This window comes from Anabrus simplex, chromosome 10 (assembly GCF_040414725.1).
Source record: "Anabrus simplex isolate iqAnaSimp1 chromosome 10, ASM4041472v1, whole genome shotgun sequence".
Taxonomy (NCBI): domain Eukaryota; kingdom Metazoa; phylum Arthropoda; class Insecta; order Orthoptera; family Tettigoniidae; genus Anabrus; species Anabrus simplex.
The window spans coordinates 20,273,480-20,291,468 of NC_090274.1; the positions used below are offsets into that span (position 1 = coordinate 20,273,480).

The window sequence follows — 17,989 nt, forward strand, 5'->3', positions numbered from 1 at the left end:
GTCAAGGCAGGGACCAGGGAACACTCCTTTCCTATACAAAGCGAACACGTAATGTTAGTAGGTGCATGCGTCGTGCGATTTGCGGTCTATTTGCTGATGCCCTGCTTACTCGTAACTTTTGGACACTAGTGTAATAACTGGGTCGATAATAGGCAGTTCGGGTTTAGGCAAGGTTATTCCGCTGAAGCTCAACTTGTAGGATTCCAGCAAGATATAGCAGATATCTTGGATTCATGAGGTAAAATGGACTGTATCGCGATTGACCTGTCTAAAACATTTGATAGGGTGGATCATGGGAGACTACTGGCAAAATTGAGTGCAATTGGACTAGACAAAAGAGTGACTGAATGGGTTGCTATATTTCTAGAAAATAGATCTCAGAGAATTAGAGTAAGTGAAGCTTTACCTGACCCTGTAATAATTAAGACGGAAATTCTTCAAGTCAGTATTATTGGACCTTTACGTTTTCTTAAATGATATGAGTCAAGCAGTGGAATAAGAGATAAGGATTTTTGCAGATGATGTAATAAATAAGTTATAAGATTATGAACAACTGAAAAATGACCTGGATAATGTTGTAAAATGGACAGCTGGCAATGGTATGATGATAAACGGGGTTAAAAGTCAGGTTGAGAGTTTCACAAATAGGAAAAATCCTCTCAGTTTTAATTACTGCGTTGATGGGTTGGAAGTTCCTTATGGGGATCACTTTAAGTATCTAGGTGTTAATATAAGGAAAGATCTTCGTTGGGGTAATCACATAAATGGAATTGTAAATGAAGGGTAAATACCACTGCACATGGTTATGAGGGTGTTAAGTGGTTGTAGTAAAGATGTAAAGGAGAGGGCAAATAAGTCCCTGGTAAGACCCCAACTAGAGTATGGTTCCAGTGTATAGGACCCTCACCAGGATTACTTGATTCAAGAACTGGAAAAAAATCCAAAGAAAAGCAGCTCGATTTGTTCTGTGTGATTTCCGACAAAAGAGTAGCGTTACAAAAATGTTGCAAAGTTTGGGCTGGGAAGACTTGGGAGAAAGAAGACGAAGGCTTGTCTAAGTGGTATGTTCCGAGCTGTCAGTGGAGAGATGGGGTGGAATGACATTAGTAGACGAATAAGTTTGAGTGGTGTCTTTAAAAGTGGGAAAGATCACAATATGAAGATAAAGTTGGAATTCAAGAGGACAAATTGGGGCAAATTTTCGTTTATAGGAAGGGGAGTTAGTGATTGGAACAACTTACTAAGGAAGATGTTCAATAAATATCCAATTTCTTTGAAATCATTTAAGAAAAGGGTAGGAAAACGACAGATAGGGAATCTGCCACCTGGGCGACTGTCCTAAATGCAGATCAGTATTGATTGTTTGATATATATCCCTCTCCCACTTCTAATGCCCAATCGCCTCTAGGCCTACTGCTTGTAAGATAATGTTTGTGTGACTGCGAGTGGGGAACGATTACCGTATCATATAACTATCAGCTAAATCAAATTATGTCTTAGATGGAATCCTCACTATTTATGCTGTCCTGTTTAAGAGCAATACTACCACGTTCGAGGTTTTTAAATACCACGATACTTGTTTAACGTTGCAGTAACTCATCGAAAGTTTTCGGAGACAGGAGGGTGGGAAAACGCTAAGATTGGGGAGGTAGCAGGCGTGGCTTTAATGAAGGTACAGCCCCAACATTTGCTTGGTGTGAACATAGGGGACCACGGATAACCATCTTCAGGGTTGCCGACTGTAGAATGCAAGCTCACCGCTGTGCGATCCTAGCCGCTCGGCCAACTCGCTTGGTAAAATATCACGTCCAGAAAATGTTTTTCATATTACCATATCACAGCATCTCAAACACAGTTATAGTATGCGCTGTAGACCAGTGTCTGAGAAATTATGCTGTCAGCTGCTGGGTTCTGTAGCCTGCTGTAGAGAAGTCATACCATCTCGTGAGGGGCAGCGTACTGCTTTGTGTGAAATTGACAACGCGCAGTTCGGGCATGTTTCCCGTTTGGGCAGTACCACGCAGTCGCCGGAGCATTCGGCGTACTCTTCACCAATTGTTTACTTTTCCACACAGGCAAATATCACAGCAACTATGGTAACAATGCAGTGCTTGACGTGTAGTCAAAGATGGAGCGTTACTCGTCACGAGAGTGACACTATATCAGAATTAGAATCGATATTTGCCTGATGGGAGGCATTTTTCGTGTCTGTAGTCGATGGTGAGATTGGCGGTCGTCACTTTAAACAATTACTATGAGCTACGTTGTTGTTTTGTGGTGTCGGCTGTGTATGTTCATAATACAATAAATACGCATGTCCGACCATTGGTTCCCTATCTCAATATAATCGGTTGTGAACCCACTATCAGCTGTTTCTTTTTTACATTGGCTTTACGTCACATCGACACAGACAGGCTTTATGGCGACGATGGGATAGGAAAGGCCTAGGAGTGGGAAGGAAGTGGCCATGGCCTTAATTAAGGTACAGCCCCAACATTTCCCTGGTGTGAAAATAGGAGGCCACTGAAAACCCTCTTCATGGCTGCCGACAGTGGGGTTTGAACCCACTATCTTCTGGATGCAAGTTCACAGCTGCGCGCCCATAACCACATGGCCAACTCCCCCGGTATCACCTGTTTCAATTTGACCCAAAAGTTTTGAGACATCCTGTATTGTAGCTATCAATCATCTCGGATCACCTATCAACTGATCGCTCAACCAACCTTTCAAGCTAGCTACCCTCACTCTATTCCCCAAACTATTAGCATGAGTTCACTGGACGATCCGGGTATAAGACCAGTCGCGCAGTTCAACTCACCCCGCAGTAGATCTGAGAGAACCAAACTTGGGCCTTTGTTTTTAAATCTTATTACACTGTAATTCTCGACCCGGGCTCTGAAGACTGCCCGAACACCACGTTTAAATGTAAAGGGGCCTAACATCTAAGAGGATAATTCTTTTGGAGGGGAGGGGACAAAAGAAACTTTGTCCCCATGGGACCATTTTTTTTGGGGGGGGGGGGGGACAAAAACACCATACCCCCAAAGTCGACGCCGCAGTAATTGTTAATATAAGGAAATATTTTCATTGGGATAATCACATAAATGGCATAGGATTCGGGTTATTGAATGGCGAAAATGTCCACTCTACGTCGCATAAATTTAGTATTCACCCGACAGCATTAATTGAAATTCGGCGTTAGATTTCTCAGCAGCAGATATAACTGATATTTTAATTACAGGAGTTCAGATAGACTGTATCACGATTGACCTCTCTAATAGACTGATAGAGTAGATCATGAGATACTATTGACAACAATGAGTGCGGCTGTACTAGATAAAAGAGTAACTGAATGGGTGGCTTATATTTCTAGAAAATAAATCTGAGAGAATTAGAGTAGGTGAAGCATTATCTGATCACGTAATCATTAAGTGGGGAATATCTCACGACAGTATTATTGGTGCTTTATGTTTTCTTATTTGGATATAAATGAAGTGCTTAAATAAATTAAATCAGAGATATGGATTTTTGCGGATGATGTTATACTGTATAGAGTAATACAGAAGTTACAAGATTGTGAGCAACTGCAGAGAGACATCAACAATAGCATGAGATGGACAGCAGATGGTAAACGGAGTGAAAAGTCACGTTGAGAGTTTCACAAAAAGGAAAACTCCTCTCCGTTTTAGTACTGCGCTGATGGGGTGGAAGTTCTTCATGCGGTATGATCATCGTTGAGGTAATTTCAAACAGGATTGTAAACAAAGGTTACCTACGCTGAGTGGTCAAACGTCGTGAGAAGACACTTAACGTGATTGATGTTAATAACGAGTTGCTCCCCCGCGAGCCCTCAAAACGGTCTCAGTACGACGAGGCTGCGACTCTGCAAGGTGCTGGAATCTTTATAAACGGATCTGGACCCAAACATCTTGCACTGCTGCCCACAATTGGTTTTGTGTACTTGGTGCGGGGTTCATGGGGCGTACACCAGCATCGACAGCATCCCATAAATGTTCGATTGGATTAAGATCGTGAAATCTGGAGGGCCAATTCATGGTCGTAACTTCACTGAAGTGATCCTCCAGCCACCTGCGTGCCACTACAGAGCGGTCCTGTTGAAACATGGCATCTGCATCAGGGTACTCTAGGGATGCAGATGGTCTGAAAGAAAGTCCACATAACGAGCATCTGTCAGAGCACCCTGAAGCCAGACAATGGGACCTAATTGCGGCCATGAGAACGCCGTCCAGACCAGAACTCAGCCACCTCCCGCCTGGACACAACCTTGTTGACACGCAGGATCCATAGCTTCATGGGTCATACGCCGCACTCTCAGCCTCCCATTAGCTCGATACAACTAGAACCGGGATTCATCGGACCATACCACACGCCGCTACTGTTCCATGGTCCGTTGCTTATGTTCGCGGGTCCATGCACGTTGTTGAACTCTGTGCCGAGGTGTCAAAAAAGGGGGGGGGGGGCACGAGTTGGTCGTCGGCTGGTGAAACCTGTGCGATGCAGTTGTCTCTTTACAGTCCTGGTAGAAATCAGTTCCTGACTCCCAAATGGGCGGTGATCGGACTCACAGTAGCCCGTCGAGCGCCCAGTATGGTTCTGCGGAGGCGATGTGATGACTGTTCATTAAACACCTGTGGTCTTCCTATGCGACAGTTTATGCGGGTGATAACATTCTCACTGCGATATTGAAGATCCACCCTCAACACTGTTGACCTCGGAAACCCGAATTCGCGTGTAATCTCAGCAATGCTTTGACCAATGCACCGTGCGCGATGATCACGTTCAAAGTCGGTTAACTCACGACGTGTTGCCATCTCACGACACTGGTATCTGTGACCATCGCCCTCTACTATGACTGCGCTAATACGCCTTCTCATTCGCCCAGTCACACATGTAAACGAGCGAACACGGCGTAGTTACAAGTTCAGGCGCTTGGAGCGCTGAGAAGTTGGTATTAGTCTGCTTGACGAGACACGCTCAGTGATCATTGCTAATAGTTCTGGTGTTATTTGAGCCTGTGTTTACCTTATTTGGCTTGTTTCGTTGGTCGTGAACCGTTTTAATGTTTAATGTACCGTACATAATATTGTTTACTACTGTGTGCCTTAATGTGAGATGAACAGCAGATCGGCAAGTGGGATTTCGTTTCATGAATCTACTTTCAACGAGTAACGTCATAAATGGCTAAATGTTACTTCAAAACAGAATTTCCCGCCGAATTTCAATTCAGTATCATCGAAACGATATGTTTGGCACACCGAATAAATCCACACTTTCACGCTACGCAGGAGATATAAAGTGCGAGACTGGAATAACACTCTTAAAGTAAAGGAGAGCCTCTTAGATGAAAGTCGATGCGTAAATGAAGAAGAGAGATTGTGATTGTTGGTAGTCCATCGAACAACAGATGTTATATGACAAGAAACTCGACACCTTCTTTCAACACTTAGACGCTTCATTCCCTGTTGAGCGAATAAAAACTACTCAAGATGACTGTCATGCAAGCGAAAGTAGAATTCGAATTACCCTAGTCAATAACCTTTTCTGTTTTATAATTTCTGCTGTGACAGCAGCATTTTTATTGTTTAAGAGGCTTTTAGGTATAGAGCTATATACTTTAACACTCAAAACAATGAGGTTTTTCCTTGTTGCGCATTGTGAGTGACAATCGTAAACTTCCGTCTAGCGCCTGACACTCAGGAGCCGTCATCGGCTATATTCGCTGTCACTTGGCTCATGGTGCCGAACTCATCGTGTCGTCACAGATCACGCTTACCTTTGCTTACTTGCGAATCTTGAAGTGAAACCAATTAAACTGGTGTATTATTTAATTCTAAAGTAGTCAAAAATAACTTCGTGTGTCCATTATGTTCTACCCGTACTTCATTTTATTATAGACAAGACTTTCTTTTCTTTCTTGTAGTGTACGCATTCTCGAAGATCCCGCGCGAACAGATGCTTTCAATCAGTAATCTGTAGCTTGGGGCAATGAGGTGAAGTTTGATAAAATGTGGACTTAAGTATTTTCTTTGAGAATTTTCAGTGAAATTATTACTTAAGCTAGCGTATTATTTAATTCTAAAGTAGTTGTGAATAACTTCGTGTGCTCAGTATGTCAGTATGTTCTACACCCTTTCATTATAGGAAAACTTGAATCATCATTTTAAGACAAAACATTCAGGTGAAAAGTGATATTTACAAGTCACGTTTTCACCTACAATATGACATGGGCCTCCATCATAACGATATAAATATGATAATATTTATATTTGTAAGTAGATGTAAGTGTTTCGTAATAATATTAGCGAGTTAGTTTCTCTTTAAGGTGTTAGAAATAATAAATTTGTACCAAGTGGCATTAGAACCGATCACAAATTTGGCACGCGATAGCATTGTAAGCGTTCAATTATATCACTGAGCCTGTAATTCTGTTCACAATACACTCTGGACTCGAGGAAAGTGAAAATCATAAGTTCTGAAAAGCTCAAGCAGAGGGAGAGTGTGGTGGCTAAATAGCCTGCTGCGACGATCATGCACGAACTTAGCCGATGACGGCTCCTGAGTGTCAGGCGCTAGAACAAAGCCAATCGTAAGACTAATGTTAGCAGAAAAAGAAGAATGTCTTCCTCAAAACACATTAAACCGAAGATCTGTTGTCCTGTTGATAGTGAGATGCCTCTTCTTGCTTTCGACATATGGCACATTCTGAAAAGTAAAAAAACTCCTTACTTAAAAAATCTCTGTTTGATGGTTTCCAGGATATAAAAAGGTGATTTTATCAAGAAACTGTATCAGATGCAATCAAATGAAACTGTGATACAGGTTCATTTTTCTTACATGCAAAACTTCGAGCCGTCTAAGTTTAAGAAAATGAATGTGCTGTGCGCGAAAGATATTTTCGCGACTGAAGTAGTAACAGCCCTAGAATATTTAAAAGACCAATCGTATACAGATATGCACGATTTTTTTAATGCAGGTACCACTGTCAAATACAAGTTATCGATTAAAAAAAAAGGCTTGATTCTTTTGACAAGACCAAGGTGTTCAACAGTGCTAATGGACTTGATATATACAAGAGATTAAAACAGCAGGCTGCAGTACCCATCTGATTTGCCAGTGTGGATTTTGAAAATTGTTTGTGCATAAAAATCCTGTTGCATCTATGAGTGACTATTTAGTGCCTGTGTGGCGTGATTTTCTTCACTTCAGTTGTCCTGAAATCGGACATTCATAGTTATTGAGTGAAGTTATTTGCGAGTGTGCTATTCCTGTATTCTTTGATAACATAGCCACATAAATAACAGAGATCTTTGAAAGATTTGAAAGCGAGAACGCGAAACACTTAAACAGAAAAGTGTGTGAATATAATTTTCTACAGTATTTACTACCTGCCGTTAACATTATTTTGTACAGTTTTCCGCTGCAGACGGGTATGTTCTTCACTGAATTTCTTTATCAAGGTGTAAGGTATGTTTCAAATTTGTTTTTTGAGTGATTGGCTATATTTTTGAACATAAATATACTAAACACTTAACGTGTGCTGTAATGAACAATCGTATTGCAATGCCAGCGAAGCAGCGGTCGGTGGTAGAAATGGGAACTAGGCCCATATCGCTCATATTGCTGTATTGGGAAGGCGTATTAGAGCAGTCACTCATAGTAGAGGACGATGCCGTGACAGACTGCTCAGCTATGCTGCAGCTAGCCGCAACGCTCAGGGGTCATACACTGCACATTTTCTGATGGGGCACCCCTTCCCGTGACTTTTGGCCACTCAGTGGATATCTTCATATTGTTATGAGGGCATTTAAGGATTGTATTGAGGATGTAACGGAGAGGGCGTATAGGTCTCTAATAAGACCGCAATTAATTATAGTACCGTATGGTTCCAATGTATAGGGCCCTCAACAGGATTACTTGAATCGAGAACTGAAAAAAAAAAAAAGCCAAAGAAATGCAGCTCAATTTGTTTCGGGTGATTTCCGACACCTGGGCGTTACGAAAATGTTGCGAAGTTGGTGCTGGGAAGTCTTGGGAGAAAGGAAACGAGCTGCTCGACTAAGCGGTATGTTCTGAGCTGTCAGTGGAGGGGTGGTGTGCAGGGACATTCGAAGACGAATTTGTGTTTTTAAAAGTAGGAAAGATACAATATCAAGATAAAGTCTCAATTCGAGAGGACAAATTGGGGCAAATATTCCTTGATAGGAAGAGGAGTTACGTGTTTGGAATAATTTACCACGGGAGATATTCGATACGTTTCCAGATTCTTTCAAGTTATTCAACTCTGTGGCTGAGGCCATACGATTCTTATCATATCAAGTATGTAGTTATCTATCCCACTGTATATATTAGACACCTGCGAAAGCTCCTCGCATTGGTTTCTGTAGCTGTGTTACGAGCAGTTGTGTATTGCAAAGAATAGCTGTAAAGCCCAAGATTTACTATCGTAGTTGGTCTTGATTAAGCCCAAATACAGTAGAGACTCTGCTGTATTTATTAAGCCGAGTTGAATGTCCCACCATCGCTTCACGGTCGAACGCGTCGAAAGCTATTGAAATCGATCCAGGATTGTATTTATACGTGACATTTTTTAAAAATACTTAAGGATCTCAGTCTCTTTTATATTCGTAACAGATAGCGTAGGCTACTATCAATAATAATAAATTATGTTCTGCATCCGTAATCGTATAACACATATTTACAATTGATTTTGACAAGTTTCTTCTCGATAATTCATGTGTGTTTTCAAAGCAATAAAACTTCGTTGTCACTGTCAGCTGATACGTTTGCTTGTTTAATAGCTGTCACCCATCGTCTTTGATAGCTGTCGTTTTGCTTATGAGGTTGGATGTCTTTAGTGCTGCTCTTACATAACATGATCTTTGTTTCATCCATCTCCACTGAAACATGTATTTTGCTAATTCCATTCGAATGTATCCAAGCAGGATAGAGAAACCTGTTATGACCCTAATAAGATGAATTGCGAACTGCTTGTTGTTCAAGATCGGCGCTTCTATGAGTTTGCGATTTTACTCGTTATCTTAAGCTTTGAAGATGTGCTTAACGGTACTTTCATCAGCATGATTGGGAGTTTCTGACTCGCTTCAGGGTACAAAGGGCATGACGACAAAAAAACTAAGGAGTGGATAAGGAAAAGTGTACTTCTAGTTCTTTTGTGCAGTTTGCTTTTCGTGTACCCAGTCCATTTCTAATATACGCATTATAGTATGAAGAAAACACGCGTATGTAACGAGGATTTGAAGAGAGAACGCAGCAAGTGTTCTTTTGATCCCGAGGAGTTGACAAATCTTTTGGATGGAGGACCTGATAAAACTGAAGAAAGACGAGAAAGACGTAAGATATTGTATCTGCACATTATGTTGTATTTAACACTTACCGTTGTGATGTTCTCTATCTTTAGTTTAACCTCTTATAATATTCTCGATTGTTATTTTCAGTAGATGCTGCATAATCGTATAAACCCACACGACCTGTATAGTGTACCCCATAAGACATGGGCTTTTTATAACGCGATTCCTTCCTTTTCATTAATAATTCATGCTTCTCGATAACTGTCGTAATTAATCTATGCGACTGACGTTTTTATTGACCAAAGTGAAATGATTATACCTTTGATAGAACTTTACTTATGTATTAACCTAACAGTGATATTATCTTCAACTGTTGGCATACTTGGAAAGTTTAATTTTCCCACCGAACGTCTTAACAAAGACGAGCGAATTGGGTACGCATTTTGGATCAAGTGGTTGTGACCTTACATTCGGGAGATGGTGGGTTTGAACCCCACTGTCGGCAGTCTTTAAGATGGTTTTCCGTGGTTTCCCCATGTTCACACCAGGCAAATTCCATGGTCGCTTCCTTCAGTCCCAGCTTAGTCCTGTCCCTTCCTGATGATGATGATGATGATGATGATGATGATGATGATGATTAGTATGCTTGTTTTTTAAAGGGGCCAAACATCTAAGGTCATCTGCCCAAACGTCCCTTCCTATTGTCGCAGGAAGACCTGTCTGTCTGTCTGTCTGTCTGTCTGTCTGTCCGTAGCAACGTTAAGCAAACGGTACCAAAAAAGTGTCCAACGAAGTTAAAAGTTCATAGACATTCGTCAACATTGGTTTGTTATGATATTTATTCATTCAGAGCCAGAAAGTGAAATGGGACAAGCATTGCCATGGTTACTGATACTGCAAAATTATGTTTCAATTTTTCCTGAATGAATAGAGGCAGCAAACTTATGAAGGGATTGTATTGACATTTTTCATAGATGGTTGTGTGGAGGCTGGGACATTAATTTAATTATTTCAAAAGGAATTCTAATACAGATATAATGAAAGTAGGCTAACGATGGAAGTCCAGAAAAATCAAAGCCTTAAGCACCAGCAATATAAATCCCTAAGTTATGTTTCTGCCATGTATGATTAGAACATAGCATAGATTTATACATATAAATCATACATCTGCTTTATCAACCTTTTTTTTTTTTCCATTGGCTTTACATTGCACTGACACAGATGGGTCCTATGGCGACGCCCCCAATCAAGGTACAGCCCCAGCATTTGCCTGGTGTAAAAATGGGAAACCAGGGAATTATAGACCATTATGCCTTTCAGCATTCAGTCTGCAAACCTCTGTGAATTAATGAAGTGCCTCCACAATCTGTATTTGCAACTAGCTCTGTGCTCTATTGCCTTGGTCTTCCTTTACTTCTCCTACATTACCTATACTCCTCCATTTCCGTCTCACAACCCCACCCCCCCCTGTGGGTGGGGGCGGTGGAATAACACCTACGGTATCCCTTGCCTGTCGTAAGAGGCGACTAAAAGGGGCCCCAGGGGCTCCGAACTTTGGAGCGTGGGTTGGCAACCACGGTGCCCTAAGCTGAGTCCTGGCATTGCTTCCACTTACTTGTGCCAGGCTCCTCACTTTAATCTGTCCTGACTGACCTCCCTGGGTCAACTCTTGTTCTTTTCCGACCCCGACACTATTAGGTTTGCGAGGGCTAGGGAGTCTTTCATTTTCATGCCCTTCGTGGCCCTTGCCTTCCTTTGGCCGATACCTTCAATTTTCGAAGTGTCGGACCCCTTCCATTCTTCCTCTCTGATTAGTGTTATATAGAGGATGGTTGCCTAGTTGTACTTCCTCTTAAAACAATAATCACACCACCACCTCACAACCCCACCTTCGAGACTTTTATGCGTAGAGCTTGATGTTTTTATGTCTTGGCCTTCCCCTATTCTTCTTCTTCTTCTTCTTCTTCTTCTTCTTCTTATGTGCAGTTCCCTATAAAATTATTACATACCTGTTGTGATAGGCTATCACTCTTGTCTTCCTCGGGTACCAGCTCGTGCTTGGCGATAGAGTCCTATTCTGGAACTGCAAACACTTCCAGTGTCAAAGTCAAAAGCCAGTTGCTGAGGAGTGCCTGCTCTTTCCCAGCATTTCGTTTTGTCAATTTGGAGTCTGTCACAAAGTTAAGAAAGTTGCATAGTTTTTTGGACAAGTCAGTGCCATTCTGGGCTGTGATTTCCCAGTTAGCAAAATTGATTTTTTTGACATTCATTATTGGATTTTAGAATATTTTTGTAACTTTTTCTTTACTGCCTCTTTGAGATCTTTGGCCATCTTTCAACTGAAAATACCTGATCACCTTTGGAAGATAAGGACGAAATTGTGATATACGAACATGACCTATCCATTGAAGTTACTGTTTCCATAATCAGCCTCGATATTGGTAGTACTTGCTTCTTCCTACACACTGATGTTAGTCTACGGAACTTGCCATTTACTTCCAAAAAGCCTCCTTGGAGAGTGCTAATGATATTTCTCCACGCTTGTTAGATACACCTGAAGCTTAGTATAATAGTCAAAGACCGTTTTACGAAGATGAACAAACCCTGCACTAACAGGTTTCAGACAGTATTGAATTTCAGGATTGATATTTGCTTTTTATTTTGATGAAGCGACTGTCAACATATGTAAAGTGCTTGATATTCTGCAATACCTCACCATGAACCGTGAAGGTTGGAGTAGCAGAGTTGGGTGGAGGTTGATGTATGGTCTGTGTCATTTTGATTTTGAGGCTTACTCCATTATTTTCACATGCTTTGGTAAACACATTTAAGATCGTGTGGAGGTCTTCTTCTGAGGTGGCCAGTATGACATAGCCAACATTGGCTGACTGACTACCTATTTTAATGACCATCATCTGTGGATCTCTCCATGGATAGGTGTCTATTGAATTGTGCCCTCTAAGCACTTCTGTCTTCAGTGCCTTCTTTCAACTGAGCTTACATTTGACTCCTCTTTAAATCTGTTATCAGAGCCTCCGTGGCTCAGGCGGCAGCGTGCCGGCCTCTCACCGCTGGGTTCTGTGGTTCTAATCCTGGTCACTCCATGTGAGATTTGTGCTGGATAAAGCAGAGGCAGGACAGGTTTTTCTCCGGGTACTCCGGTTTTCCCAGTCATATTTAATTCCAGCCACACTCTCCAATATTTCATTTCATTTCATCTGTCATTCATTAATCATTGCCCCAGAGGATTGTGACAGGCTTCGGCAACCGGCACAATTCCTATCCTTGCCGTTAGATGGGGGCTTAATTCATTCCATTCCTGACTCAGTTGGATGACTGGAAACAGGCTGTGGATTTTCATTTTCATTTTTCATTAAATCTGTTATCAGCACAATTCTTTGTAATCCACTCTGCCCTTTTATTTTCCCCTCTGTACTAACTTTTTATAATTTTTTTTTCGGTATACGTTCTCTTCTCAATATGTGTCCTAGCCAACTAACTTTCCTTTTCTTATTGCCTTCAGTATACCTCTTTCTTTGTTAACTCTCTTGAGAACTACTTCATTCCTTAGCTGTCCATTTTATTCTCTCCAACCTTTTCTATAGCCACATTCAAAACTTTGCAGGTATTCCTTTTCTTTCTTTTTTTCTTTCTGAGTGTCTATGTTTCTGCACTATTTAAAATGATACTCCATAGAAAACATTCATCAGATATCTGTTTTTTTGGCATTAAAGTCTTAGCCCTTGCTGTGCAATTTTTCCTTGTGTTATCCTGTTCTTTATCTTTCCTGTACAGTTTCCAGTCCATGATACAGTACTTCCCAAATGTCTCGGAGACTGTTGTTCCTTCCATCTCTACGTGGATATATCAGGTTGTTTTGAAATTTTCATCACTTTTGACTTTATGATGTTGATTTTCATTCTGTACTACTCGCCAGTTTCTTTTAACATGTTCCACAATCTCCTGTAATTTTGTTCTTCACTTTCTGCTATTACTGCTTTGTCATCTGTGGCATTTGTACTGTATTTCCTCTTCGAACTACTATCACACAGATGCAGGCCCGAAGCCAGCCTTATGGTTCAGGGGAACTGGGCAACCTAGATTTTAGAAATTGCATCAACATAACCTCCTAAATAATAATAATAATAATAATAATAATAATAATAATAATAATAATAATAATAATAATGAGCAAAACTACCAATAACCTTGGACAACCTTGAAGGAAGAGACGACATACATGGTGGAATACTGAATGCGATCTTGCAGTTGATGAGCGCGCCACAGCCTGGATGAAGTGGTACTCGACTAAACGAAAGGAAGACTGGGAAAATTTCAGTATGATGCGGAAACTGTCGAGTAAGACCATCAGACGTGTGAAAAGATCTTACGATCAGTCAAGACTGGAGAAGTTAGATGAAGAATTCAAAATGTACAACACCAGAAACTTTTATCGGGCCTTCAAAGAGGAACTCTCGGGTTATAAACCACGATGTCTTCACTTAAAGAATACAGACGGGGAGTTCCGGAACGTGGAACTTTTGGCAAACTACTTTGAGCAGTTGCTCAATTGCGAAGAGCCCACGGAAAGATTACCTGTTGAAGATCCTCGAGAGATATACCTCCCATCTAACCCACCAACAATGCAGCAAATTGCTAATGCCATCGGACATCTTAAGAACTGCAAAGCACCCGGGGAAGATGGCATCGTTGTGGAAGCTCTAAAAGCAGGTGGAAATAAGATCTCAGAGGCCATACACCAGATCTTGATAGACTGCTGGGAGACTGGCAGGATCTCTGATGACTGGAAATCAGCTATCATACACCCTTTACATAAAATAGGTGACCAGTGGTGTCAACAACTACCGAGGGATATCTCTGCTGTCAGTAGCATACAAAGTGCTGTCAAGGATTTTACCGGACAATGTGGAAAGCCAATGTGATCGAACGATTGGTGAATATCAAGGAGGATTTCGGCGGGGACAGTCCTGTACCGAGCAGATCTTCAATCTAAAAGCCATTCTCCAAGTAAAACAAGAAAGGAGTATGAACATCGCTGTGGTTTTCTTTGACTTTAAGAAAACTTATAATTCCATCGACCGCCAGACACTCTTCTCCGTACTGCAAGAATGAGGTGTCGATTACACCACATGCACCCTCATCTAACAGACTCTTACGGATACAACATCTAACTAAGGTGAAGTTCAGGGGAGAACTATCTCGGGAGTTTCAAGATAAAAACTGGAGTACGACAGGGTGATGGCCTCTCACCCATTCTGTTTAATCTAGTGTTTGATAAAGTCATCAAGAACTGGGAATGTACACTGAGGAATCTAGAAATCAAACCAGTTGCCACTGGAGCCGGGACCCGAAAAATTGAGATCAGGTGCCTAGCATTCGCAGATGACATTGCAATCCTAACCAACAACTCTAAGGATGCTGTCATTGCTATCGAAGCCCTGCACGAGATAGCGGTGAAGGCAGGATTACATATATCGTATGACAAAACTAAGTACTTTGAGACTCGGCATCCCGGAAACCCCCCTTTGACGACCATACATGGAACGATTGGGAGAGTAACTCGCTTCCGCTATCTTGGTGAATGGGTCCACCCCAATGGTAGAGACGGTATATCCATCTTAGAAAGATGTAACAAACTCAATGTGGCGTACCAACTATTCCACAACCATTATAATAAGAGGTGCGTTTTGAAAAATGCTAAAATGTGTCATTACAAAACTGTTGTCAGACCACAGTTTTCGTACGCCTCAGAGACCCTCCTGATGAACAAAAAAGGCACCATGGATAATCTAGAGAAAGGCGAAAGACGTATTTTCAGGAAAATTCATGGACGGAGATTGCTCCCAGATGGAACCTACAGACTTGAATCGAACTCTGAGCTGTATCGACAGTTAGAATCAGCCAATACCAGCATGCGACGCAGGAGGCTTAAGTTCTACGGACACCTACAACGAATGGACAGCAACAGGCTTACCAAGATCATCTTCTCTTTGGTTAAAAGCTACAAGACTAGAAGCTTGTGGCTTAATGAAGTACAGAAGAACTTGGGTTCGGCTGGGATCTCAGACATTGATATAGAAGATCGTTCCAAATTTTGTGCTATGGTACAGTCTTGGACCCCATCACCTAGAGTCCCTAGAAGTCGGAAGCCCCTTTCACAGGAGATAAAGGAGAAATTATTAGCAGGGCTCAAGAGATATTGGGAACGAAGAAGAGCATCGAGGAAGAACTAGTCATCAGCGCTCCTTAGTGGGCTTAAATCAATAATAATAAATAGTGGTGCAGTCTTGAAAATGAGACTCGTCCATTGACATTGTTTTTCGGAATGACAAGGTTGTAGAAATCAACAAATTAATATAAAGAACCACCTAATCGATACTTTATTTATTGCCTCGGGCAAAATTAAATATATATTAACACTTACAGAACATGTTTCGACCACTTAGTGGTCATCTTCAGCTGTATAAAGAAAAAACTTAGATGAAAAACATTTGGACAATAAGCAAAAGTGTTACTCTTAGGTTATGATGAAAAAATGCTGTGTTGACTGTTTGGTAAAAGTTCTTTGGTAACTTCTCTGTTATAAAATGGCGGTCATCTGATCAGGTTGTAGCAGTCAAATGTAAAATACTGACATCTGATATGTAAAATTAACACAATTTTTAAATAAAGGAAATTCAGTTTATTATGTGCGTATGTTTCTCAAATCTAACCAGTCAGCAGTTGGAATTTCTAGGATATGCTAAAATAATGCTGTTATGCAATGAAAGATACTGATTTGTCATTCAATTAAAAATACTGTTGAGGTGAGGACAGAAGTGAAAGGGAGAGGACATTGTGGGAAAAGGATTGGGATTTATAACGGGCACTTCATAATTTTGTTCAAAGCTATAAATTCGTACAAGTATACTATGTTCTTGCATCCTCATGCATATCGACGGCTTTCTTTTACAACCTCGTATGTCCTGATGTTGTTCCTACTCATTATCTTCCTTAAGAGTGGTCATGCCTCCCTGTCACATATGAATATAAGTCCATCAGAACCATGTTCATATTCCTATGCTAATGTGTAAAGAAAAATGAACCTTAAATACAATACATTATACTGTAGGAGTGCGTAAATTCGCTATGCAAATGACATCCTTTTTTCTCTACACATTAGCATACAAAAATGGAGACAACGAAAAACATTTTGATAGACTGCATATAAGTGTGCGACTGGGAGTCGTGACCAGTCTTGAGGAATATAATGGATAGGAAAAGCATTGGGACATACGGTACAAGGTTTTAAAAGAAAGCCATCGATATATTTTAATATAATCGTTTGCACTTGAACTAGGTAGGGCAGAAATTATGTCAGTATGGATCTGCACTCCCTGTGCTCCAATGCTTTTCAACACCTCTGTCAGTTTTTCTGCATATGTATTGAAAACACCATGTAGAGTTGTGTTTGTAGAGCCAACGTTGAGGTTGGCTGAGTTTTACTTGGTTCTCTGGTTCTCATCTGACTGCAGCAATATTGGGAGTAGGTCGTCTTACATTTTCGCTTCCTTTGTTGTCCTTCCTTCTCTTTTACCAATACACTTATTCTTCCTATTTTTGTGTTGATGATGGAGATTATTGTTTTAATAATAATAATAATAATAATAATAATAATAATAATAATAATAATAATAATAATAATAATAATAATAATATTTACTGGCTTTACGCCCCATTAACTACTTTTTTCGGTTCTTGGAGACGCTGAGGTGCTGGAATTTTGTCCCGCATCTACTGATGTGGCTGATGTATTTGAGCACCTTTAAATACCATCAGACTGAGCCACTTCCTCAACCGCCTGAGACACTCAGCCTGGTGATTATTGTTTTAAGAGGAAGTACAACCTCTCTTAACATTAATCACGGTAAAAATGGAGGAGTGCTACACAACCCATCCGTGCTAGCTTAAGAAGAGTCCAGTACTCAACCAACCATTATGTTTTTGCTAAGTCCTCAGCGGTTACAAATATAATTCTCAAGGATACTGTTATCAGAGAGAACTAGGGAAGAAGGAAATGTTTCAACCTCTTAGCACACATTATAATATTCTCAACCGTATTAAGTTATAGAACAAATTCTGGCCAAATTATTTCACCACTACGAGCAAGTTGGCTACACAGTTCGGGTGAATGCTGGTGGGGCTTATCTTAATTAAGGCCATGACCACTGGAGATATGAAGACTATCCTCAACCATTTTTTTTTTTTTTACTTTATTAGCTTCATTAGCTCCGTATTGATAGTTCCATCAATCACAATTATAAACCTGGATTTCTCACTTAATATTTGATTTATTTTTGATGTATTCAATACATTTAGCAGTACCAGTTTTGAAATCAATCAATCAATCAATCAATCAATCAATCAATAATCAATCAATCAATCAGTCAGTCAATGCTGATCTGCATTTAGGGAAGTCGCCCAGGTGGCAGATTCCCTATCTGTTGTTTTCCTAGCCTTTTCTTAAATGATCGCAAAGAAATTGGAAAATTATTGAACATTTCCCTTGGTAAGTTATTCCAATCCCTAACTCCCCTTCCTATAAACGAATATTTGCCCCAATTTATCCTCTTGAATTCCAACTTTATCTTCATATTGTG

General features: G+C 40.7%; 1 protein-coding gene across 1 annotated transcript in view; it reads left to right on the forward strand.

Moving 5' to 3' along the window:
* Window positions 1-8,950: 8,950 nt before the first annotated feature.
* LOC136882056 (acyl-coenzyme A oxidase 1) overlaps window positions 8,951-17,989 on the forward strand; it is a 76,135-nt gene continuing 67,096 nt past the window's right edge. The window contains exon 1 of the mRNA XM_067154559.2: window positions 8,951-9,372. Coding sequence (XP_067010660.2) covers window positions 9,246-9,372 — 127 coding nt within the window. The 5' untranslated portion in view covers window positions 8,951-9,245. The remainder of the gene's footprint in view (window positions 9,373-17,989) is intronic.